Source organism: Chiloscyllium punctatum, chromosome 3 (genome assembly GCF_047496795.1).
Source record: "Chiloscyllium punctatum isolate Juve2018m chromosome 3, sChiPun1.3, whole genome shotgun sequence".
NCBI classification, from domain to species: domain Eukaryota; kingdom Metazoa; phylum Chordata; class Chondrichthyes; order Orectolobiformes; family Hemiscylliidae; genus Chiloscyllium; species Chiloscyllium punctatum.
Window position 1 is genome coordinate 96,635,568 of NC_092741.1, and position 25,240 is coordinate 96,660,807.

General features: G+C 39.5%; 1 protein-coding gene across 1 annotated transcript in view; it reads right to left on the reverse strand.

Moving 5' to 3' along the window:
* The window catches only part of LOC140463289 (runt-related transcription factor 2-like), a 155,010-nt gene that overhangs the window by 11,316 nt on the left and 118,454 nt on the right, over nt 1-25,240 (reverse strand). The window contains exon 8 of the mRNA XM_072557051.1: nt 17,921-18,085. Coding sequence (XP_072413152.1) covers nt 17,921-18,085 — 165 coding nt within the window. The remainder of the gene's footprint in view (nt 1-17,920; nt 18,086-25,240) is intronic.

Below are 25,240 nucleotides of genomic sequence, written 5' to 3' on the forward strand. Positions count from 1 at the left end.
TGAGGAGGAACATGATGAATTCTCCCTGGGTGTATGAATATTTTTTGCACTACCACTGTATTCCATCATATGTTTTTCCTAAATATAAAACTTCTTGTTCAACTAATGCAGGTACATTTGAATGTTTATCCTGTCCAATCATTCACCTGACTGACAAACGACCAGTCATCAAAATCAGAACAGCCTTGCTGATGACATTGGGCAAGCACCACAATCACACCACTCACTGCTCAAAGCTACTCCCTAAAACGTAATGTTTTGACCAAGCTTTTGGTTACCCATCCTAATGTCCTATTTAGCTTGATATAGCATTGTAATTGATAATATTTCTATGAAGTGCTTCGAGATACTTCACAGTTTTCAAGATGTTAAATAGATGTAAGTCATTGCTAATGAGGTGATGGAATCAGAAAAGCAGCTAAGTTCACACATCAAAAACTGAACTTGAGATATTTCTGGTCTTTTTTGACTCAAATACAATCAACAGGGTTGCACTTATCATCATCTGTGTACCCATGATCTTTCTTTTCTATGAAATACAGTCAGTTCTATAAAACGATAGTTGCGTTCTTGAGCAACCCCGCATTATGGGAAAATCGCACTTTAGAAACCGTGCTTGTGGTGCCAGCGCTGTAATCGTATTACAGCCAAAAAATGTTTTAAAAGTTCACGCTTTAGAAAGTGTCCCCAATTCGTCAATTGCATCACAATGAATTTGCGTTGACGAAAAGAGCGTTATAACAGAACGACCTATACATAAATCAGGTAAACTGGCGATACCACAGAAACCATTGTAAAAATCCTTTACTGTAATTTACAAATAGAGTCTTTAAAATCCAAAGGTAAAAATGCTGTGTGTTTAAGAAGCCCACACAAGTTGTGACACGTGACCAGTATATCATTGCTCAGGACCTATTGCGCAGTGAGTGCGTGAGTAGGGACCCCTTCAGAGAGAATAGCATGAATCGGAAAGTCATATGGAAACGCTTTCATTGAACTGTTTCCATGAAATTTTTAATGAGCCAAAGCCTTTAGATGTGGTTCAATGCCTTAAATTAGCAAAATAAAAAAGGACAAATCCTCTTTTCCTTTCAATCCATACTCTGCTTTAAAAAATTAAAAACCACTAATTGCTTCTGGTTCAACAACAGAAAGACATTAAAACAAGACCTTCCTTCTAAAAATAGCAGCAGCGCTCTTCAGATTCCTATTCAGAATCAATAGTGTTTCTCCCAGTCAGATTGTCTGCTTGAGGCATATAATGTAATTTTTCATGTTGAAACAGGTGGGAGAGTTCAAGACTTAATTACATGACTGGTCCATTAAAATTGCTTCCATCAATTATTCATTTTGCCAAAACCTGAAGTGAAATATCTCTGGGATACAATCAAATTGTGTAATTTAGCTTACAGTAGTAGAATTAAAACTTATCAGAATTCAAAAATCATATGTTCGTAGGTCATTACATCTAAGCATTCAAACTTATTTGTGTTTATATTTTGGAGTGATTGGAGGTGAAGTTTAATAGATTAAAAACAGGTGATGCAGTCCTTGTAAATAACAAGTAAGCTCTCTGAGCTTGTTTTGAATTCTTATCCTTTGTTTTTAGATGTTACTCAGGTTTGATATTCTATCTTGCTAAGCAGTATGAGGAAGCCAAGATAGCCTGTCTGAAGCTCATTGTTGCTCCCTTTTATTGGACAATATGTAGATTAGAACTCACATAGAAAGCCGTGAAGAAGCCCATTCATCTGGTCTGTTAGTTATGCAACCAATATATTAATGGCAGAGGAGAGCAATTACAGGGTGGAATGAAGTACACCCCACCGTCTGCTTTAACATAACTAATTATATTATAAAAGTCTCAGATTTGTTTCTAGAAAAAGGCAATGTAAAATTGCAGCAAGATTTCAAGTTCCTTGAGAAACACTAACTGATTTTACGTTGATGTCCCCAAAGATTAATACAATTATTTTTAAGTCTCACAGTTAGAATAATGTTACCATATGTGAAAAGAAATGTGCTGATTTAGTTTCCTTATTGCTATGTACTTTCTGTTGGAGGCACTCCCTCTGAGTACGAAGTATACCTGTTAGCTTTCTTCAAGCAAAAGCAATCAATTCTACAGTACATGAGGGGAAGTTGAGCGATGGCACTACATACACAAAAGTTGGTTATACCAGCTCACATTTTAAAGCTATTATAAATCATTTATCCATTTGAAGAAAGGGGTAATTTTCAAGAAGCAATTGGTTAAATATTTATTATAATCATTAGATGTGTAAGCTTCTGATTTTTGGAAAAATATCTGTGCAATAATACTTAGATTGTTCTGGCTGAAAAATGTTCAGATTGTTTCTGCCCTTTTGCCTACTTATTGAAGACTTCTGATTTCTCAGCCATGGCTAAAATCTGAAATCCTATAGCTACCAGTCTTTCCCCTTAAGAAACAATCAGTCCTATGACTGAACTTCTGATCCAAAAAAAACAATGATCAGCAGAGCAGTAGAGATTAAGTTTAAAAGGCCCTAGTTGTGGATATACATTTTGGCTTCCCAACCGCAGCATGCATTCATAAAAGTAACTATTTGCCATTGTGGGCTTTATGATAGTACTAAGCATTGGAGCATGAATGCTTTCTTAGCACTTGCACAATTTGCGCCTACCTACATGCTCACACCATCCATGCTTTGCATTGTCTTGCATGCCATGTCAGCCAGAACCAAAGACTTTCACCACTGCCATTTTGAGGTGCTGTTTAGCCCAGACACACAGGCTGCTTGCCAGTAGGGATTTGTCTAGTGGAAGGTAAACATTTAGTAAATGGCAAATTAAGGTGTTAATCCAACACCTACAGCATGCCCATCTGTATGTGTGATAAACATGCTGCATATTTATGAAACCAAATGGCTAGGTTGGAAACTGATGGGGTCTAGTCCTCAGTCCATGGGCTTCAACACAGTCAGTTAACCACTTGGGATCTCCCCCAGTACAGGCCAGTATGTGCATGCATGTGTGTGGCAGGCAGTCAGTCCTGTAGTGTTAGTACATGCAATCGGGGAAGCCTAAATCATCAGTTGGGGAGCTGCCAACACAGCGATCAGGGCTGTCATCAGTCTTGACATGGGGTTGATTGATAATGGCAGCCAGAGATGTGGAGTGGGGTGGGTGCAGTTGATGGTTACGGAGAACTACATTGGATGGTCACAAGAGGAGACTTGGAGCATAACTGGCCTCGAGAGGGTCAGCTGAAAGAAGCATCAAGATACAATGTTGGAATTCGATGGACTGGGACAACAGCAGTGGGCAAAGCTCAATGTGGTGGGTCTCTACATGGCGGTGGTGGGGGTGTGAGGAAAGGTGTCGCTGGGATACAAGTACTTCCTTCTTAGTGACGTTGGTTGGACACTCAGCTGGCATGGTTCCTTCACCAAGTTCTGCATAGGTTAAACCTGAATCTGGATGGATAATGCAGGCATGTTCCCAATTATCAAGGTGCAGCCTGTCTCACAATGTGGTGAGGTGTGCTCAGCCCCCATTTGCGGCATCTGCCACCAACAACTGACTGATTGATTGCCTTCCTGTATGTGATACTCCCCTACTAGACAGTGATAAATTGGGGATATCCAATGGACCTTAGGAACAGAGTAATAGTGACTTACATAAGGTGGTTAAACCTCGTATAGCTACAGACAGGTGAAGTATGTTGCATGGCAGTTAAACAGTGAGTAGGATGAGAGAATGTGGTTATACGTGTGAGGAAATGACAGCCATGTTGGCTATGTGCCAAGGACAACATGGCTTTGTGCTTCCTGTGTCATGATATTGCTAGTGAGGGACACCACCAGATTACCAATGCTTGGCCCTGTGCACATAAGCCCTTCAAAGAAGGATATATGGATGCTCGGGATGTGGATATTTATTGATTGTCAAGTTTTGGGAACAGCAGGTAGTAAGATGTGGTGGAAATTGGATGTAAGAGATATAATAGGGATATGATAGCTAGTTGATGAGATGCGCTTCATTAATACAGTAAGATAATAGGTAAGGAAACAACTCACTTGACCATATGGAGAATAACCTTCCGAAAACTCAATGCAATTTGGGTTTAGCAAACAAAAATATAAGATTCAGCCCAATATCTTCCTGCTCAGTCTGTACTTCAGTCCTTCCAGCAGGCAATCAAGGGAGACATTGACAACTGATTGGGAGCAGAGCAATTATCCACAACATGACAGAAATACAAAAGAATGTTTGGCTAATCTACAAAATAAAATCTGTTTGAATAAAAAAAACATTTAAATAAGTAAATCAAAGCTTCCAGTTTTTAAACAAATCCATTACAAACATTTTTGTAAATGCATTTATATGTGCTTTATAATTAACCTCAAGAGAAAAAGAGAAAAATATAATTAACTTCACTGAACAAATTTGCTCCACTGCACAACCAACTTTGCAGATCACCCATTAGACATTTGGCAGCCCCAACAGTCAATGTGAATGAACATTCACTGATTAACTTGAGCTAAAGATATACATTTTCTCTAAGTCACTGCAACAATACATAAACAATTTCAAATAACCTTAATTAAGTTCTTTGACAAGGTGACACACAGTGAATGACAGTAATGCTGTGAATGCTGCATATTTAGACGTTCAGAAAGCATTTGATACTGTGCCAGGTTGGTTGGCAAATTAGAAATGTTTGGGATTGATTGGTGGATCCTTGGTAGCATGGATTAGAAGTTGGCTAAAAGATAGGAAACAGCAGGTAAGCAGAGATGAGCATTTCTCAGATTGGAGATAAGTTCAAAGTGGCATTTCCCAGGAATCAATGTTGGGACTCTTGCTCTTTCTGATTTATATACATGATTAGGAGATGGGTGTTGAGAGCAAAATCTCTAAATTTGCACATGATACCAAGATAGGGAGAATAATGAATTGTGAGGATGCTGCTGAGCTATTTCAGAGGGACATTAGCAAATTGGCCAAATGGGCAGACATCTGGGCAGATGAATTTCAATGTAGAGAAATATGAGGCAATGCATTCTGGTGGAAGAAACATTGGGAAACAGGACAGGCTCAATGGTACAACGTTGAGGGGAATAAAGGAGCAGCGGGACCTTGGGATTCATGTGCATGATTCTCTGAAAGTGGTCAGGTAAGTTGTAACAGTTGTTAAGAAGCCTTATTGGATCTTTAGCTTTATAAATAGAGGCGTGGAGTATAAAAGCAAAGAAGTGATGCTACATCTTAAGTGATCATTGGTCAGACCAGGTTTGGAGTATTGTCTGTAGTTCTGGGCATTTTTTTTAAGAAATGATGTTAAAGCCCTGGAGAGAGTTCAAAGGAGATTTATTAGAATGATGCCAGGAATGACAGATTTTAGATATGAGGAAAGATTAGAGAAATTGGGCTTATTCTCCTTGGAGCAGAGAAGATTAAGAGATGATCTCATTGAGGTGCTAAGAATAAAAACAATTTTGACAGGTAACAGAGGATATCCCGTTTCCACCAGTTACCAGGGGTCACAATTTCAAAACTGTCAAAAGAACTAGGAGTGAGATGTGGAGAAATTTCTTCCGCGGAGAGTTGTTACAATTTGGAATATGCTACCTGGGAGAATGGTAGCGGTGGATTCCATGGGAGGTTTCAAAAGAGAGCTGGATGTATATTTGAAAGTGGTGAATTCAGAAGGCTATGGAGATAGGACTAGCTGGGAAGCTGTTTCAGGAGCTGATATAGAAACACTGGGTCATATGGCCTTCTGTACAGTAAAATTCTTTGATTCTATGAACTTGTTCAGATTTAGCATTTTTACTGTAACTTCCCTTCATTTTCCTGTGTCAAAGCTCTTTATATATTCAGGAGCCTGCCAGGTTGAATCATTACCAGCAAATTTTCAACGTAAGGTTTGAATTTGGTGAAGCAGTGTTGTGGTTGGTCTGTTGAGAATTCTTGTAAAACTAAAAATCTACCTTTTTAGGTTAGAATTGCAGAATCATTATAGTGCATAAGGAAGCCATTTGTCTTTTTTGTTTTTACCTACTTTCTGAAGGAGCATTTCATTTTAAGCATTGTTCTGCTTTCTCCCCGTAACACTCGCATTGTTCCTTTTCAATGAACTCCCTTTGGAATGCCTCAATTGAACGTACCTTTACCACATTCTAGTCCAACCACACTCACCACAAGAAAGGCTTTATTCTTATTTTCCTTTTGCTTTTTTGGCAATAACTTAGCAAAGGTGAAATGTAAGTAACAGATGTGAAAAAACAATAAGGGCAGGCCCTTCCCCAATATTTAGTGATGCAGCTGTGTACACTATGACTGCTTTGGCAGTGGTTTTATTTGTACTTGGCAGTACGTTTTCACACTTTGTGCCTCAAGATAATGGCCTTGAATTTCCCCAGGGGCTCACCTGATCGCCTGCTGTTACTTTAGCAAATGTCAGTAGAGCTACAAGCATAACACCATAAATGGGCACTTCTGGCAATGTCCCACCAAAGTTACAGCATGGATTGGGGCAAACCCTTGATGTAATTTGATGGCAACATTAGCACACTTTGTATTTTTCGCTATACACTATCAATGATGCAAACCCAGCCATAGTTTGGTACAAGTTGTGCCAATCCAGGGGAAAAAAGTACAACGAAATTACTGCCTTGTACACTGACCCAGAGTGGCACTCAATCATTGCTTAAGTGCCTCCTTTCATAAATAATCAAGACTACTTTGATCATCATGTTGGAGGACATAGCAGTGTGCAACAACTGCTGCCTATGAGAGGACTCTCAAATAAGTGAATGGCATTGCTGCATTACTGAAAAGAAACTAGCACTCTCTCTCATATATCCCGGTTATGCTTCTGGCTGGGTAAAACAAAATAAAACTTCCCATTTCACTGGCACATCAGATACTTCCTTTTCACAGTTCTTCAGGATGAAGGATGCTTTTCACATCGGAAACTGGAATGGAACAATAAATTGTGTCTGCCACATTATTAGCAGAGGTTAAACTTTTAAATACAGGTTATACAGAGATTATGAAAGAATTTAACCTGTCTCCAAGCAAATCAACTGTTGGTGCATTAAAAACCAAAACAATTAATGCCTCATAAAATGATGTGTGGAATTATCCACAATTAACTGTAGATTATTTATCAATGAACCTGCAGTGATGTTATGATATTTATTTGACTGTGAAAGTATCACACAAAAACAACTCAAGGACTGCAGTTGGTGCAGTAATAAAATCCACCAAATAAATACATTGGGTGGGATTTTTGCATGCCAATGGTTTCAGGAATAAAGGCAAGGCTGGAATTGCAGGCTGCTACCCTGCATGTCAGCACCATCCTAGCTTTCACTCATTTCCAAGAAGGATAGATTGTGACCAGAACAGTTGCCTGCCTGCAAGTGGCAGGGTAACCTTGAAGGTAATTAAGGGGGCTTTTAAGTTGCCTCTTGTCCATTGATTAGAATTTTTCAGTTGGCAGATGGATCCCATATTGCAGCTAAAATGGAACAAGAGAAAGCAGTATCCATGTAAGTAGGGAGTGGGCAGTGTTTCATGCTGTGCAGGACTCTTACCCATGGCGGTGGAGTAAGGCTTCTGGGCCCAGGCTTGTCTGCTCCGTCCATTTTTCTTTTAATTAATTTTCCTTTTTTCCTCTCTTTTCTCATTGTTTTTCTTTACTTTCTCTTTTATTTTACTTACCTCTTGTTGAAGAGCTTGGTCACAGTGACGGCATTGGCAGCAGTGAGTGACACCAGCATGAACTTGCAGTGGCAGCAGACGGGTTGTATTCCCAGTGGCTTCTCTACTGACTTATGGCAGCTGCAGCAGAGACGATTTTGGGTTCCTGGCAGTGTATGTGTTCAGACTCAATGGATTCATGGAGGTGTTGATGGAGGCGAGTTTGGGCCCAGTATGAGACCTAGTGGCATCAGCAGCGGCTACTCTGGTGAGGTGTGCCTGAAGTGGATTCATGGTGGCAGCTGATTTGAGATTGGGCCAATATGGTACCTGGTGGCATCAGTGGCCTCTTCATTGGCAAGGCTCATTGAGGTCTCTTAGTGGCGAGGGTGTTGGTGGAGGTGAGATGGCGCCAAAGAGTGGCGATGTTCATTCTGGCAGTGGCAGCACAGCAAAGCGGACTCCTGCTTGGCCACCAGGCCAATGTTGGAGCACATAACAAGAAGGACTGTAAAATTGAACACTTTTTTCTTTACTTTTTGCCTTTATATTCTGTTTTGAGTTTTTTTTTCTGTGATTTAAGATGACTCTGAAGAGTGGTAACAGTATACAACATTTTTTGTTGTACTTTGTAATTCAGTACATGTGACGATAAATAAATCACATCTGATAAATAAAATCAAATCTGTAAATCAAATCAAATATCTAGCATGGCTGTCAGGCCACAATTCTGGCCATTTAATGCTCCATAATCACAGCATGGCACCTATACCTTCTAAATAATCAAAATTTTTCTCTTGATGTCTCTTGTGAGTTGGGGCTGACAATCTATCAACATTGGAGGGCCTCCTATTGACTCTGGTCTCAGGACACTAGTTGCTGAATATATCCTCTGATCATTAATTAACCAGCTCTCCAAAGATTGCACAGACGGAGGGCCAAAAATCACAGGTTCACATGCTCCTCCTGAACTGGGTCTCTGATCCTCTTTCCTCAGTCCAGTAGGATCAGTGGAGCCTCAGGCCCTAGTTATTGGGCCCTGTTGTAACTCCCTATCTCGAGGCCTGATCACACCATTCAACGTGGGAACCTAGAATTGATCCAAATGTTGTGGTCCCGATCCCAAATGTAAAATCCAAATCTAAGTGCTATTAACGTCTATGAAATTCAGAAAATAATTATAAACTTTTGAAACATTGATCTTGGTTTATAATAGCAGCCAAAGCCTTTGATTTGATTATTGCTCACAATCCGTTATGTAACAGACAGGGAGAAAGCATAGTTTTCTTGTGTCACAAAGTTATTCTATTTGTATTTATTTCATTCTTGTATTATTCTCTCTACATTGCCTTAGGCCATAGTTAGTCTGGACTGAATTATCTGTATATGAGGAATTGCTGTGGTTACATTACCACAACTCAAGCCCCACTTCCTATTAACATATTGCACAGAACAAGAAAGGGGTTTCTGTAGTATTGGTGAGTGAGCCTCTGTTTACCCAGTCATGGATTTTAAATTAATCTGAAGTGAAATTATATCAAGTTGTTACTTGTGACTTTAGAGAGAACCTGAAGTGCCTATTGCTGCCACCGTTATTCATATGGAACTGTTTTATTCTGTACAGAACCTGGAAGAGATTTGAGCCAGTCAATAGGAGGTTTATTGGAGATTCAAAACAGCAATTGCTTAACAATGTGCTACTTGTAAAGTTTTTCATATACTTTAAAAATATCACTGAACCAAACAACTTAAATGTGTTCTAAATATAACGTACAGATCAAATGCAACAGCTGTTTTAGGGTAGTTCTTTCTCATCTGCTTTTATTTCAATATAAAAGATGCCAAAATGTTTTTCGTCTAATACTGTAAACTTAAATTTATTTCAAAAGGGAATTCTTTTAATGCACTGAAAATTCTGATTCTTTGATGCTGCTGAACATGGTGCAAAGTCCTAATTGCTCACAAGGGACTAGTAATTAAACTGTTCATAAAAGTAAAGATTGTTGTTTTTTTGCCCCAAAGAAAAGTACACTCTAGTTAAAGGAATGTTTACTTCCTATTTCATAGCAGTGTAAAATAGGTTTGTTTTTAAAAAAAGATAAAAATCCGTTGGATGTTTTTAATAGTTTGAAACTAATGTTCTGTTTCAGCAAAGGTGATTCCATTGGCTAATTTATTTTAGTAGGAGAAAGTGAGGACTGCAGATGCTGGAGGTCAGAATCGAAGATTGTGGTGCTGGAAGAGCACTGCCGGTCTGGCAGCATCCAAGGAGCAGGAGAGTCGACGTTTCAAGCATAAGCCCTTCCTCAGGAATAAGATTTGTGGCCCAAGGGGACTGAGAGATAAATGGGAGGGGGGTGGGGTGGTGGGCTGGAGGGAAGGTAGCTGGGAATGCGATAGTACATGGAGGTGGGGGTGAAGGTGATAGGTCAGAGAGGAGGATGGAGTGGATAGGTGGGAAGGGAGGTGGACAGGTCAACAGGGTGGTGCTGAGTTAGAAGGTTGGTTCTTGGATAAGGAAGGAAGGAGGGAAGGGGAATGAAGAAACTGGTGAAACCTACATTGATCCTGTTTGATTGGAGGGTCCCAAGGCGGAACCAAACCCTAATCACCCAATGCCTGGAGGAAGCTCGCCTCATCTTCCTCCGTGGGACCCTCCAACTACATGGGATCAATGTAGATTTCACTAGTTTCCTCATTTCCCCTCTCCTCACCTTATCCCAAATACACTCTTGCAACTTAGCACTGCCCTCTTGAATTGTCTGACCGGTCCATCTTCTTTCCCTCCTATCCACTCCACCCTCCTCTCCAATCTATCACCTTCACCTATCGCATTCCCAGCTACCTTCCCCCCCAGACCAAGCCCCCTCCCATTTATCTCTCAGCCCTGTTGGACCACAAGGCTCATTCCTGATGAAGGGCTTATGCTCAAAATGTCGACTCTCCTGCTCCATGAATGCTGCCTGACTGGCTGTGTTTTTCCAGCACCACACTCTTTGACTAATTTATTTTAGTGAAATACAAACCAATCAATAGATCAAACTGGCATGGGTAATTTATCAACAAGTAGCTGCAAAATGTTGGAGTAAGTCAAATGTAAGTCAAATTCAATGTGTGGAAGGTCACATATACTGTATGATTGATTCTGCTTGATTGAAGGAGCTTGTGCTGTCTCTGTGAGAATAAGAGTAGCTTGTACTATAAATATTGTACATTCAAATAAATCATGACAACACCTAACTCTAAAATGCCAAAGGGAAATGGAAGCTGAGGGAAGTTGATTGAATTCTGTTGGCACCTTTCTTTGACTTTTAAGCAGAATGTTCCTATTATTAAAAAATCAGATTTTTAATTGCCACTGTTACGCCAAAGGACAGGGCATGTTTGATGTACATCTTTTTTCTCCTCCGATTCACGTTTTTCCTTCCTGTCCTGAATGTTGTAACTCCTGCTGGGATACAGCTCCATCGCTATTGGCATAAACTTTAATGCTTCATTGTACTGGATGTTCTCCATGTATTACTAAGTTTTGGTTACAATTTTCTCTTTTAAAATAAAGTGTGGGGGCAAGCATGTTAGGTGTCAACTACCTCACTAGCTTCACCATCATGAAAACTCAACTAATCACATGACAATCAGCTGTTAGATCACTTGGAGGAGCTGGTGTTGGACTGGGGCGGACAAAGTTAAAAGTCACATAACACCAGGTTATAGTCCAACAGGTTTATTTGGAAGCACTAGCTTTCGGAGCGCTGCTTCTTCATCAAGTGGCTGTGAAGTGGAACCCTAAGACACAGAATTTATTGCAAAAGAATACAATGATATATATGAACAAACCTAGATTGTTAAGTCTCTCACCTTTTATAATGGATTTGCTGGTTTCGGTTCTTTAATATGTAAATCGCGGAACTTCTTTTAAGTAACATTCTCAAGACCATTTAAGCTTTTATAACCAAACGTGACATCTCAGTTCAGAGAATGCATTAATGGGGTGAGTCAGACCAATCTTGAGTCAGACTGGTTCTATTTCCAAAATGGAATTTACAAATATTATATGGATTCACTGCCTGCATCAACTGCTTGGAGGTTCTGCAATTTTTGAGCAAAAGCAAATGTATCTGCAAATACAAATTCACCCCGTAAACTTATATGTGTGTGCGCTTGCAGGAGAGAGAGACAGGATTAGTGTGTGACTGCGAGTGTGAGTGCACATTGAAAGAGTGTCTATTTGCGTGTGTGCGAGTTTGGTAAAGTGTGTATGTAAGTCTAATGGAGCATAACCCTGTGAGAGGGTGTGAGTGTGGGAGGTGTTATTTTGTGTATATGAGAAAGAGAGCTTGTGTATGAGAGAGGGTCTGCATGAGTGAGTGAGTGTGTGTGTGTGTGAGAGAGAGAGTGTATAGTGCAGTGGGGTCACCTGTTGTTTGACATGAATCTAAGATCCCAGTTGAGGCCATCCTCATGGGTACCAAACTTGGCTATCAGCCTCTGCTCGGCCACTTTGCGTTGTTGCCTGTCCAGAACCCCGCCTGAGAGGATGGTTACCCGATGGTCCGAGGCTGAACGTCCCTGACCGCTGAAGTGGTCCCTGACTGGGAGGGAACACTCCAGCCTGGTGATTGTTGCATGGTGTCCATTCATCCATTGTTGTAATGTCTGTTTGGTCTCGCCAATGTACCATGCTTCGGGCATCCTTGCCTGCAGTTATATGATGGGCATTCTTCAATGTGTATGCTAGCCTATCACAGACCTCGACAGAAGCATTCCTCCTGCTCCTTAGAAATTGTCAGTCAGCACAGCAGCTTCTGGATCCGAAAGACTGTTTTTTGAGGCCTACTCCTCAGAAGTGTCAATGATGAGAAGGTACAGCTTTTCTTTCCTGTTTCACATGGTGAAGTAAGGAGAGGATACAGTGATTGGGATCAGAGACAAGGGCAGGGGTGACTTTCAGAGGCTTCACTCTTGTCCCCTCAGCCAATTCTCCCATTTTCCCAAAATAGGACGCAAGTAACATAGTTTACCTTGTCAGGAAACCAAATAAATTTCTTACCTGCGAGGAAGGCAGAAAATCAGAGAGGTAGCAAGTTAAGGCTCTTAAGTGGTTATTAAATAGCCAGTGAATGACCTTAATTGGTGGCAGGTTGAGAAATTCCCTACTGAACCTTTTGCCGAGCAGTTGATTGGTGAGATAGCGAGAAGGGGGCAGTTATCTCACCAGTGCCTACTCGCCTGATTATTGCAATGTCTTATACCTCTCTCACCACCTTTTGGGAGAGGAACATTCTACACTATTTGACTATGTAGTGAAGGAGAGCATCGTGATGTATACTTATGTGATGAAGCTGCTTCTTGAACAAGGTTATGTTGTACTTGTTTTTTTTCCAAAAGTTGTTGCAAAAGACAGAGGTTCTGATTTGTCTGGGATTAGGCCACTTCAGTTATGGCTAATAAATATTGCCTAAGGCAACAATCAGGAGAAAGGGATTTTAGATTTGTTTTAAAATACTTGTACAATGAAAGGGAATGGCCAATTCTCCCAGTGCAGGGATCTTTCTAGTTTGGTTCAGTTTTTAATGGGGACTCAGAGAAACAGCTGTTGGTGTGAAAAGAGGTTCCATTCAGCAAACAGTCCCTAGCTAATCCTCTCTGCCATTTCTCTCTCTCTCCTGTAAGAACCTGTGTTTGAACTTACCTTTTTGCCAAGGGGCATGTTATTGGGATGTTGCAGGAAATTGGAACAGCACCATTAAGTTGCGATAGAGTCAGTTGGTTTTTCAGATAGGTTAAGTTATTCTGTATTCTGTTCTCTTTTGTTTGTGTTTCATTTAGTAGTGTGTAAATAAATTCTGTTTTTAAAACTGGAGTGGTTTGACCAGCTGCATCATTCCTGGAATATCCACTGTACATCTGCTTAAAACAACTTGAAAAGTTAGGGTCTGGGCTACCTTCTTGAAATGTTTTGAGGGGGTCTGGCCTGGTCCATAACACTTATCAATAGGACACACTGTTACTCACCCTTCCTTGTGTCCTCCCAGTACCCAGCATAGGGACACTGGTTAATTGTACCACTAATTCAATTTTTGATATAAATACTGTTTAATTACTTGGAAGTACTGAACTTAAACATTGTTAATTGGAGACAAAAAATTAAAATGTTTCATCTTGCGCTCAAGAAGCACACCGAACAAATTTTATAACTATTTCACACAGCATGAGAAAAGGTTGCTGATTGGTTGGACCATTATCAGCATGGAGACTCAACAAGAAACCGTCGCAACTGAATTGTGATTACTCATGTAAAATGATGGTTCCAAGGTTATAACCAAAGGACCTACTACTACACACAACAGAACAGCTGCACTGCAAAACAATCTGGAGAGTCACTTGTTGGACTTGGACATGTGTGATTGGATTCTTCCTCATGGCTCATGCTTGTATGGGCTGTCCAAGCCACACAGAAGTACTGCAATGTCTGGTTCTGCACAACAATGAATTAACGAAACTGTTGTGTGAGCTGGCGTAATCAATTCTAAATGAGTTTACTGTGCACTGAATTAACATACATTGTGAAGGAATGTTTCACATTCGCTAAGACCATACATGACCTGCACATTTTGAGTAACAGTCCATGTGCACTTTCAAAATTGCTAACTTTTTTTACCAACAAACTGTTCAAAGAAGCTTTTGACATTTGCATTGTATCACCATATCATGGCAATCTCGACTTGCCACCTGTGAGTGAATCAGTGTGCATAGAACTCATGAATTTAGCAACCCATGCAGTTGAGTTCAGTTTAAATGACACCATGTATGTCAAAATCGATGACTTTACAATGGGACCTTTTCCACATTCAACTCTTGCTAATGTTTATGCTGGTTACCATGAGAAATGCATCTTCAATGGACAGACCACAAACTCCTACCCATTGTATATTTCTGGTACGTGGATGGAATATTTGTGACATTTGAATCCACAGTTACATCAAAATATTTTGTTACATAGTGTAATACATTCCAACTTAGCACTCAAATTTACCATTGAAATGGAACAATCAAATGAGCACCCCTTATTAGTTGCCAGAGTTCTTAACTATTATCTGTTAGAAGTCAAGACATACTGCAATCACATGTGCTCCAAGATCAGTTTTATTGACAAAGTTGTGAACAGGGACCAAGCCATCTGTTCACTATGTAAGTTTAATTCTGAGAAAGGCCACATGAAAACTATCCTGCATTATAACAGATACCCTGATCAAATCATAACAATTGCAAAATCAAGAAAGTTCCTACATGTATCATTTTTGACCCTGAGCAGTGCCACATTTACCTGGAAGGGAAAGATGCCTCAAACATTTGAACAATAGGAGGAGCTAGCTGTCTCTTGCTGCTGCTATGCAATAACTCCACAAATAGTTTTCTTCACTAACAGGATGCTGCTGTCAAGCCAAAAAGGCATTTTGCCGACCAAATGAAGAAGCAATGTGATACATGATTTTCAGTACTGAAGTGATACCATGAATGTAGGCCATATATCCCAATAACTGGTGGACTATATCAAACAACACGTCCCTTCGACCATTCGGAGCTGGCAGTATGCTTATTGTACTCAACCAGTCCATGCTTTTAAGCCTTAGAAAATCATACCCACTATTTGATGCCATTCTGCTATTGGAAATGATTTATTAAATCATCCAGACTGTGCTAACAGTTACATTGGAAACTAGTTTAAAGCCATTTGTTATGCTTGCTAAGTGATGCATTTATGCATGCTAGAAGTCACATATACCATGGGGAGGAGATGATCTGGTGGTACAATTACTAGACTGTTAACATAAAGATCCTAGTAATGGGGATCCAGGTTTGAATCTTGCGACGGCAGATGGTAGAATTTGAATTCAACAAATATCTGGAATTAAGAGTCTGATGATAGCCATGAAATGATTGTCAGAAAGGACCCAAATGGTTCACTAATGTCCTTTAAGGAAGGAAACTGCCATCCTTATCTGGTCATGGACTACACATGACTCCAAATCTACAGCAATGTGGTTTTATATATGTATTTTATATGGACTAATGTGTGCGTACATTGAAATTTTTCATAAAATTGTGTCATGGAGACAGCTAATTGCTGCTTGATCTCCATGGCAACACCTTGACCAATCACTATCAACTTATCTGATCTGAGAATTAAGATTGACAGGTAACTGTTTTTGCAACATCTACGTGCCAACGATAGCCCAACCAATCAGACTACATAAGATGGTACATTTTTATTCAAGTTTGTTTCTTGCTTTCTAGTTCTGATGACTGCAAGATAAAAAAATTCAAATTCTTGTCCCCCTTTAACAAATGTTTAAATACAGATTTAAGAATCAAGTTGGGCATACTAATAGATTTTCAAAGAAAGATACATTTTATAAACAGAAGTTATGCTTTATTCAACTAAAGGCAAAAAAGAAAAGTCCTTAAATTGTTGATCTATTCTGAGGGAGAATGGTAAAGTGTGAGTCCAGGAAGAGTTTACCTGAACAGTTGCTACCACAGCCAGAACTAAACTTTTGCTACTTCCCACCTGTAAGGCATGGTTTCTGGGATAGCCCTGTGGAAGTGGTAGATTATGCACCCCAGGACTCAGCTGGGACCTGGTGAAGCGTCTGCACATTGAGTGATATCTGGTTTTGGCTTACCATGTTGGAATGGGGCTCATCCAACACAGAAATCTTTGTCTCTTCTATAGTGGATGGTCAGTTTCTGGAGGTACTCCTGGCTTAATTTGTGGGACGTAAGTATAGGATTCACACCCTGGTATCCAATCAAATGCCATATTGTATAGGACTTCTGACATAGGAGCATGTTACAAGTTGCTTCTTGGAAGAGTAGTCAACCATAACAACAACAAGTAGTTAAGTACAGGATTAAAAAAAATGTCATCTTTAGATTATTTTCATTTTAAAATTTTCATTATTTGGATTATCACCTCTATGGCTGGTTTATTTAACACTTACCAATGTAAATGTTGGCAGAAACAAATATTAATCTATGATGCTGGCAAAAACCAGAAGAAGCAGAAATAAACTTTGTTCACAGAAGTTTAAGCAGGTGCATAAAGGAGGCAAGAAATGGAGAGATAAGAGAGTATAAAGGAAAACATTTTGGAACCTATGACTACAATGGACGGTCGTTGGAGGAGAACAGAGTTGATTGGGGGAGAACAGAGTTGATTGGGGTTGTAAGCCTGGAGGAGTTTCAGAAAGGCAAGACCGCAAAATGATTTTGACACAAGGATGAGAATTTTAAAACCAATGTTCTGACGTGGTAGGAGTTAATGTAGGTTAGTGAGTAGTGGAGTGATGGGTGAACCAGACTTGCTGTGGATTAGGATATGGGCAGCAGTGCATTGGATGAACTCTTATTTATGGAGTGTAGGAGATGGGAGTTTCCAAAAATGCTGGAATAAATGAGTCTGGAAATAAAATGTTGGATGAGCAATACAACATAGATGAAGCAAGAAACATGTTTATCACGTAGACGGAAAGGAAAACTGCTTATTAGAACATCATCAGAATGTTCTAACTATATGCAATGGTTTGAGATACTGGTTACTTTTAATACATATCTTGGGTGCTGACTGTTTATTCAATTTTTCCATTATTTCCACAGATCTTCAACGTGCTGCAGAATGGTCAGTGAGAGAATCCCTACAGAAATTCATCACCAACTTCAGAAAAGGCTTCGTTGACATTAAAAGTAGTTTCAAAATATTTTTATGAAACCTCTTATTAATCATAGACTTAATCTTTCATACGTCAAATTGGAAATGTCTATCCAAATCCAATAAGAAACAGGTAAAGTCCATTGAGGATTTTTGCCTACACTGCACAGAATATAATTAGATGGAAGGAAACTGAAAACATTTTTACATTTATTTACAGGTACAAAGATAAGTTATCAAATGAATACCATGACTATGAAAAATACCTAAAACCTTTGACCAAATACTTTGCAACAGTAAGGAAAGAAAACAAGCTGTCTGGATTTTAAGATAAGGAAGTAGTATTTCAAGAGAAAGTAGTTATGACTTCCTTCTGTACATTTTCAGTAACTAAATTAATGACTTAAATTCCCACCAAGCCATCCCACCACATCCCAACTCCCCCCCACACCAGACCTCCCAACCATATTCAAAAGTTTAAATACACAGAAAATTACTCCTGAAATTGTCTACCTGAAAGTCGTCTTGGCACGTCAGCAGTGATTGCAGGAAGCCCTGTGGCACGGGCGGAGGAGAGAGGGGTTGTGGAATGTATGGAAGGTGAAGTCATCTGACTCAGATAGGGTGGGTATGACTGATCATATGACCATGGTGGTGATGACTGGGCCTGCCTGGGGTCTGTAAACAGAGGAATCAGTCAATACTTTTTTCCCATCTTTTACCTTGCCAGAAAAAAACTCTCTATCACTGATATTGGCCCGATTCCACCTCGTATCTACTAAATGTCAGTAATATAAAACACTCTCCTCTTACAAAATTGCATTCACTTAAAACATTTTTAAAACCTGTGTAAAGCAAGAACTTAAATAAATATTTATTATCCTTTGCAATCAATGTGCTACAGCTCAAATATCCTTTATTTCAATATTGTAACCAACACTGATAAAATCATTATCTGAAAATATTAGACAACTTTTGTTTTCTTTTGCAAAAATGCTCTGATTCTTTTCAGAAGCATGCTATGCATCACTCAGTCATTATAAAATATAGCCACAAAACACAACAACAGCATTTATGCCTCTTGGTTGTGAAATGCTCCAGAATTTTGTAGAGGCATTAGCTAAAACAATTTGACTCAATATGAGGAAGGCATATCCTGTGTTTCGATTTCAGTAAATTGTTTTATCTGTATAAATGGCAAAGTAGATATTAAAGCTTTATCACAATACAGTTTTTACATGTAGTATTAGAATATAAAGCTTAAGGAAGCAGAGAATTGTTTGCATTCGTGAGTAAGCATTGCAAGGTCAGCAATTAACATCCACACTAAATCTGCAATGGCTTTACCATTTCATTTAGTTTGGCCATGGCAGAGGATTCACAACTTTGCTGAACAAAGGACAACAGGTAGGGAGAAAAACTGAGCTGTGCTGTAGCTGATAATGCAACATCAACAAAGGGACCAAGCCACAGGTGACGAGGCAATATGGGGTCAACAAGAGGGGTCACTGACTAGAGGTTTGGAGGAATTGTCAGAAAGAGCAGGATGGGATTGGGGTGTTTCCCAGGGCCCTCCAATGTGATAACTTATCCATCTGTGGTAGGTTTAATACCTCTGACAGTGGGGTGAGGCCATTGAGTGGGCAATTGTGTTTCAACTGGCCTCTGGAAAAGAAGGTAATAATCAAGCCTTCTGGACCCAGATTTAAGTGTATGAAGGCAGGAAGGTTCCTACCACGGGAGGAGGAGAGTTGGTGAACAGATATTAAATTCTATTGTATCCCAATGTGGTACGGTTTCGATATTCTATTGGCAGATCGTGCAATTAAAGTCTTACTGCATGGAATGTCTGAAATGTCATGAGTGACCTCACTTTCAATTGACTCTGAGTAAATGAATTCTACTGCACATTTTTCTCCAAACATTCATTCTAAAGAGTAACTGTTCTCTGCAACAGACATATTGAAAATAATTTTGTTCAAGTGTTAAGTCAGGGACACAGACCTATATAACACAACTACATTGTTTTGTGAAGAAACATCAATTTGAATTTTAAAGCAGTACAGTCATTTCCTAAAGGGTCTAATAGAACAAGTAGTTGTTAGTTGTTCAGATTTTCTTTTTATAACTATAGTACAATTAGAACTGAATTGTCATAAATTGAAGTATGTTTATTCTGCATATAACATAACTTGTAAAGCATAATGGATAAGTTCATTTGAATGGTGGGTATTATTTCTGTACCAAGTGTTGCAATGTCACAAAGCAATAATTCAGCAAACAATTGTGGGCGGCACGGTGGCACAGTGGTTAGCACTGCTGCCTCACAGCGCCAGAGATCCGGGTTCAATTCCCGCCTCAGGCGACTGACTGTGTGGAGTTTGCACGTTCTCCCCGTGTCTGCGCGGGTTTCCTCCGGGTGCTCCGGTTTCCTCCCACAGTCCAAAGATGTGCAGGTCAGGTGAATTGGCCATCCTAAATTGCCCGTAGTATAGGTAGGGGGTAGATGTAGGGGTATGGGTGGGTTGCGCTTCGGTGGGGCGGTGTGGACTTGTTGGGCCGAAGGGCCTGTTTCCACACTGTAAGTAATCTAATCTAATCTAATCAATCAATTCTAACTTTATTTTATTTATTCATGGGAGGTGGGTGATTCTCCAGCATTTAATACCCAATCTTGCTTTCATTGAGAAGGTGGTGGTGAGCTGCCTTCTCCATTAAGTGTAGGTAGACCCACTAGGGAGGGAGTTCCATGATTCTGATCCAGCAACTCTGAATGGCAAAAGGTTTCCAAGCTAGGATGATGAATGGCTTAGAAGGGAACTTGCATGTGGTAGTGTTCCCATGTATATGCTGCCCTTGTCCTTCTAGAGAGTGATTGTTGGTTTAGAAGCTGCTGTCTAAGTAACTTTGATGAATTTTATACATGGTACACAATGCTGCTACTGAGCGCTGGTGGCGGAGAGACTGAATATTTGTGGATGTGGTGACAATCAATTGGGTTGCCTTATCCTGGATGGTGTCAAACTTTTTGCATGTTTTTAGAGCTGCACTCATCCAGACATGTGGGAAATATTTCTTCAATTCTGACATGTGTCTTGTAGATGATAGATAGGTTTGGGCAGTCAGGAAGTGTGGCAGGGTTTCTAGCTGCTGACCTGTTCTTGTGGGCACTGTCTTTATATGGCTAGTCTCGTTAAGTTTCTGATCAATCTCAAAACTCGCTAAGATCAATAGTAAGGATGCTGATAATGGGGAATTCAGTGATAGTTATGGTGTTGCATGTCAGGGGCTGTCCTTGACAATTGTCTCATTGTTGGAGATGGTTATTGCCTGGCACAAATGTTTCTTGCCACTTGTCTGCTCAAACCTATATGTTGTCGAGATCTTGCTGCATTTGGACATAGATTGCTTCAGTACATGTATGCTATCATCAGTGAACATCTCAATGTTTTATGTTAATGGAAGGAAGGTCATTGATGAAGCAGCTGAAGATCTCCTGCAGAAATGTTATAGAGTCATACAGCATAGAAACAGACCATTCAGTCCAATTCGTCCATGCCGACCAATTTTCCCAAACTAAATTAGTTCCATCTTTACTTGGCCCATATTCCTCTAAACCTTTCCTATTCTTTGTGCAGCTGAGATGGCTTACTTTAAAAAAAAACACAACCATCTTGCTTTTTGCCTTTGTGACTCTAACTAGGAGAGAGAGTTTTGCCCACAATTTCCACTGACTCCAGTTTTGTTTGGGTTCCTTGATGACATACTCTAATCTGTAAAATTTTGTCTATATATACATACACACAAACAATAGGGTCCTGGATTAGTGGTGCTGGAAGAGCACAGCAGTTCAGGCAGCATCCAAGTAGCTTCGAAATCGACGTTTCGGGCAAAAGCCCTTCATCAGGAATAAAGGCAGTGAGCCTGAAGCGTGGAGAGATAAGCTAGAGGAGGGTGGGGGTGGGGAGAAAGTAGATTTCGGAGCTACTTAGATGCTGCCTGAACTGCTGTGCTCTTCCAGCACCACTAATCCAGAATCTGGTTTCCAGCATCTGCAGTCATTGTTTTTACCTCAACAAACAATAGGGTGACTAGGCAAGCTGGACTGTAGACTATAAAATGAAAAGGTTAGTCGAGCTAGCATGATTGACATAATGTAAATCTAATTCAATCATGTCAACCATGGAGTCGTCACATTATCATGAGGGACAGTGATGTAATCCAAATCCAATCACATAGTAAGATAAAGCTCCAGCACCCTCAAAGTATAAAATTAAGTTGTCTCATGGAACCAATTGTTACAGTAAAAAAACTAAAGACCAATGAGTTATTTCAATCACTAGAAGAGAACAAAATGTGTCGTGTTACCCAGAAACCACAAGTTGGTATCCCAAGTGGACCAAATGAAAATCACTGCCTGCATTAAATATCATTATTTTGTACTTGTTTTGATAAACTTAATAAATTCTGTGAAACTTGTGAAAACATACTTGCACCTGAAAGGGTCTTGTAAGTAATCAGGACTAGTAGACCCTGTAGATTGACTGAGATGTGAAAGACAATGATTGTAATTGATGTAGTTCTTACAATTAAAGTTGGAGCGAAAACCAAAACCTTCCAGTCATGGTATCACTGAAAGGGAAATCATGAGATTGAACACAGAGGCTTTGTATGTGGTGCATAGTTGTCAAAAATGAAAAGATAAACATAGAGCAAAATTGTAAAACAAAAAAGCTGTGTTTACTCTCTGAACCAAATTGGGCAATTTCCTCTGCAACGACTGCATCAGGTGTGGGAGGTGAATTGGCTGAGGAGCTCTTTTACTGTGTTTTTTGTCACTTGATGTAACTGTGTTAATTTTCCATGCATTCGATAATGGATGTATATTGGGCAGGTATTTAGCGATGAATGACAGCACATTTATACATGATTTTTGCTAGGATAAAAATTGGTAACAGAAGGGATAGTCCAGAGGCAAAGGAGGAGACTTTAAGGAGAAAAAAATTATAATCATTTCAAATGTACTGGCCAAGTCAGAAATTAAACTCTTCTTATTCCACATTTTATTTGGCCTGTACTACCAGCCATGCTAATCTGCAGAAGAAACCAAATCATATTTCTTTCCAAACATGGACAATCCAGCAGCTGGAATAATATTGCTGAGAATCCATCAAAATCAAGCAAATACTCTTATCCTTAATTATTGGTTACCATCAATATAAACTCTCGGGGCAGACAAAAGTTCTGCAACTACTAAATTGCAACATTGAACAGACAGAAGAAAATCTGCTCCCATGACTTTAAAAACTGGATAATGTTGGTTTAAAACATTGCATTTAAAGTTGCAGCTCTATAGGAAATAGGTAGACAAAATTTTACCTAGAATCTGTGTGGGTGTGAGACCGTTCAATTCAAAGAAACAGTATGTCAAGAATTACCATACACAATCTTACAATATGTAAAACAGTTTCTGTTTAAAGTTAAAAATCACACAACACCAGGTTATAGTCCAACAAGTTTATTTGGAAGCACTAGCTTTTGGAGCTGATGAAGGAGCAGTGCTCCAAAAGCTAGTACTTCCAAATAAACCTGTTGGATTATAATCTAGTGTTGTGTGGTTTTTACCTTTGTACAGCCCAGTCCAACACCTGCACCTCCAAATCATGAATTCCTGTTTAGATCAGCTGCTAGTTTTGTATGCAAATAATGTTTTTTATCAGTACACATAAGCTGCGCCCACTTGTTGTCTTTGAGCACAGGTTCTGGTCTAAGTAACACTTAACACTTTCTTATCCAAAGTATTTTGTTGTGGTGTCGCCTCTCATTTACACCTCCACCTTTTCCAGAATTCCTTGTTTGCATCCAACCAAACCCCTGTTAGAGCACTGGAACAGCTCTCAATTACAAATGACATTCTATGTAACAAATCATGTTAGGACTGTAACAAAGGTAAATCATCCTTCCTTATTCTTCTTGTTTGTAGCCTTTGAAGGTGGTACACTACACCAGCACCTCTAATGCCTTTCCAACTGGATGGAAATCCCTCCTTGGGAACATGCTTATCTATTTTAATAATGCAGACTAATACTTGAAATGACAACTGTTCCTGCTTCCAGACTATTACTTCTGGTGCCCCACAGGCATTTGCATCCGTACCTATTTGCTGCCCTTCAGCAGCACTACCTAAAATAGTGAATTTACCACCTCTCCTGAGTCCTGTATAGTTGCTAAATGATCTGACAATTTATCCAATATCCAATACTGGATGAGCAGAGGTTCCCTCTAGTTAAGTACTAAGAAGGCTGAAGCCATAGCAGGAAGATGAATAGAAATTTTGTTATTGGTGAATTCTGATGATCTGGAATGCTCTGCCTGAGTGGTAACTTTCAAAAGGGAATCCTCTGTTTAGTAAAAATAGAAAAAAAAAATGCTGGGATTTAAGAAATGAGAAAAGGAATAGAACACATTTGTAATTCTTTGAAAAGCCAGTAGAGTGAAAATGGTTTGAATGGCCTCCCTCTTTTCTGTGTGATTTCAGGGTTCCAAATTCCTGGCTGTCTCTGATCCTACTCCTTTCATGACACTGATCTTGTCACAAAAGTGTAAGTAGTGTGAGACCTAATTAATGTTATCAGACTGCAATGATTTAAATCTGAATGAGGCACTTGTCCATCTGGGATGAGGGCCTCATAAATGGACCAAATTGCACCTGATAAAATGATGTTGAAGCATATGTACAATGTGGAATTGATGAGTCTGGCACATATCTGATCCCCATTGGGTTTATAAACAAAGGACAGGGCAGTTAAAATTGGGCTAATAGTGTAACCAAAATTAATATCAGGATGAGGGTTGGTTTATTTTGCTTGTAACAGTTTAACTCTATTTCCTTTTAATCTTTTAACTACTGAAATTTCTTTGCAGCTACTCAACCATTTATTTATTTCCATTATATTGAATTACAAACATAGTTATCTGAAAAAAAATATGTGATATTAGCAGAAGGTAAAGCTTGAAAGGGAACCTTTATTTGTTTCAGTAAGGCAGGAAAAATGTAATTTTCCTTCTGATAATAGATGTCATCATAATTCTGTGAGTGTACACACATTACAGTCTAATGCTACTCTACAATGTAGAAAGTTTTCCTGATGATTTTTTTACATCAGGTGAGCTTTGTGATATTATCCCATTGTTCACATTAATGTGAATGCTACCTTTGTTGATTTGGAATAACATCTTGCTGTCTTTTTGCCACAATCATTTGACTAGCACTGAACTCTACGTTTCATGCGTCATCTTTATTTTATCTTGCTTTGCCTGTTGATGCCAGGGTTAAGCAAACTAAACCTTGTTGCTGGAGTGTCTTTAAACTCTAAATCATGAAAGTGAGCCACCAATAGTAGACAGTGGAGTTATTCTATACAAGAACAGAAAATTGTCAAGTATGTCTTGAAGAGAAACATGGAAATTGTTGCCCAGTGTGTCACCTTACTAATACTTATATAACCACTGCTTCAAAATCTGTACAAATCTTTACACAGCATCATTCAGTGTTGAAAGCATTGGTGGAATTACAGAGGAATCTCGATTATCCGAAGAACATGGATGGAGGGAGTATTTTGTTTGGATAATGGAACACCGGATAACAGTGTTTAGCCAAACATCAGGACCTTGTGATCTTGTTCAGATAATCCAAAATTCGAAAAATCGAATGCCGGATGATTGAGGTTCCTCTGTAGTGTGTTTGGCTGTATTCTTACTCAGAAATGTTTCAGACTCTTCTGACATAAACTGTGGATGGCTATCTTACACCAATAACGCAGGCACCAATTA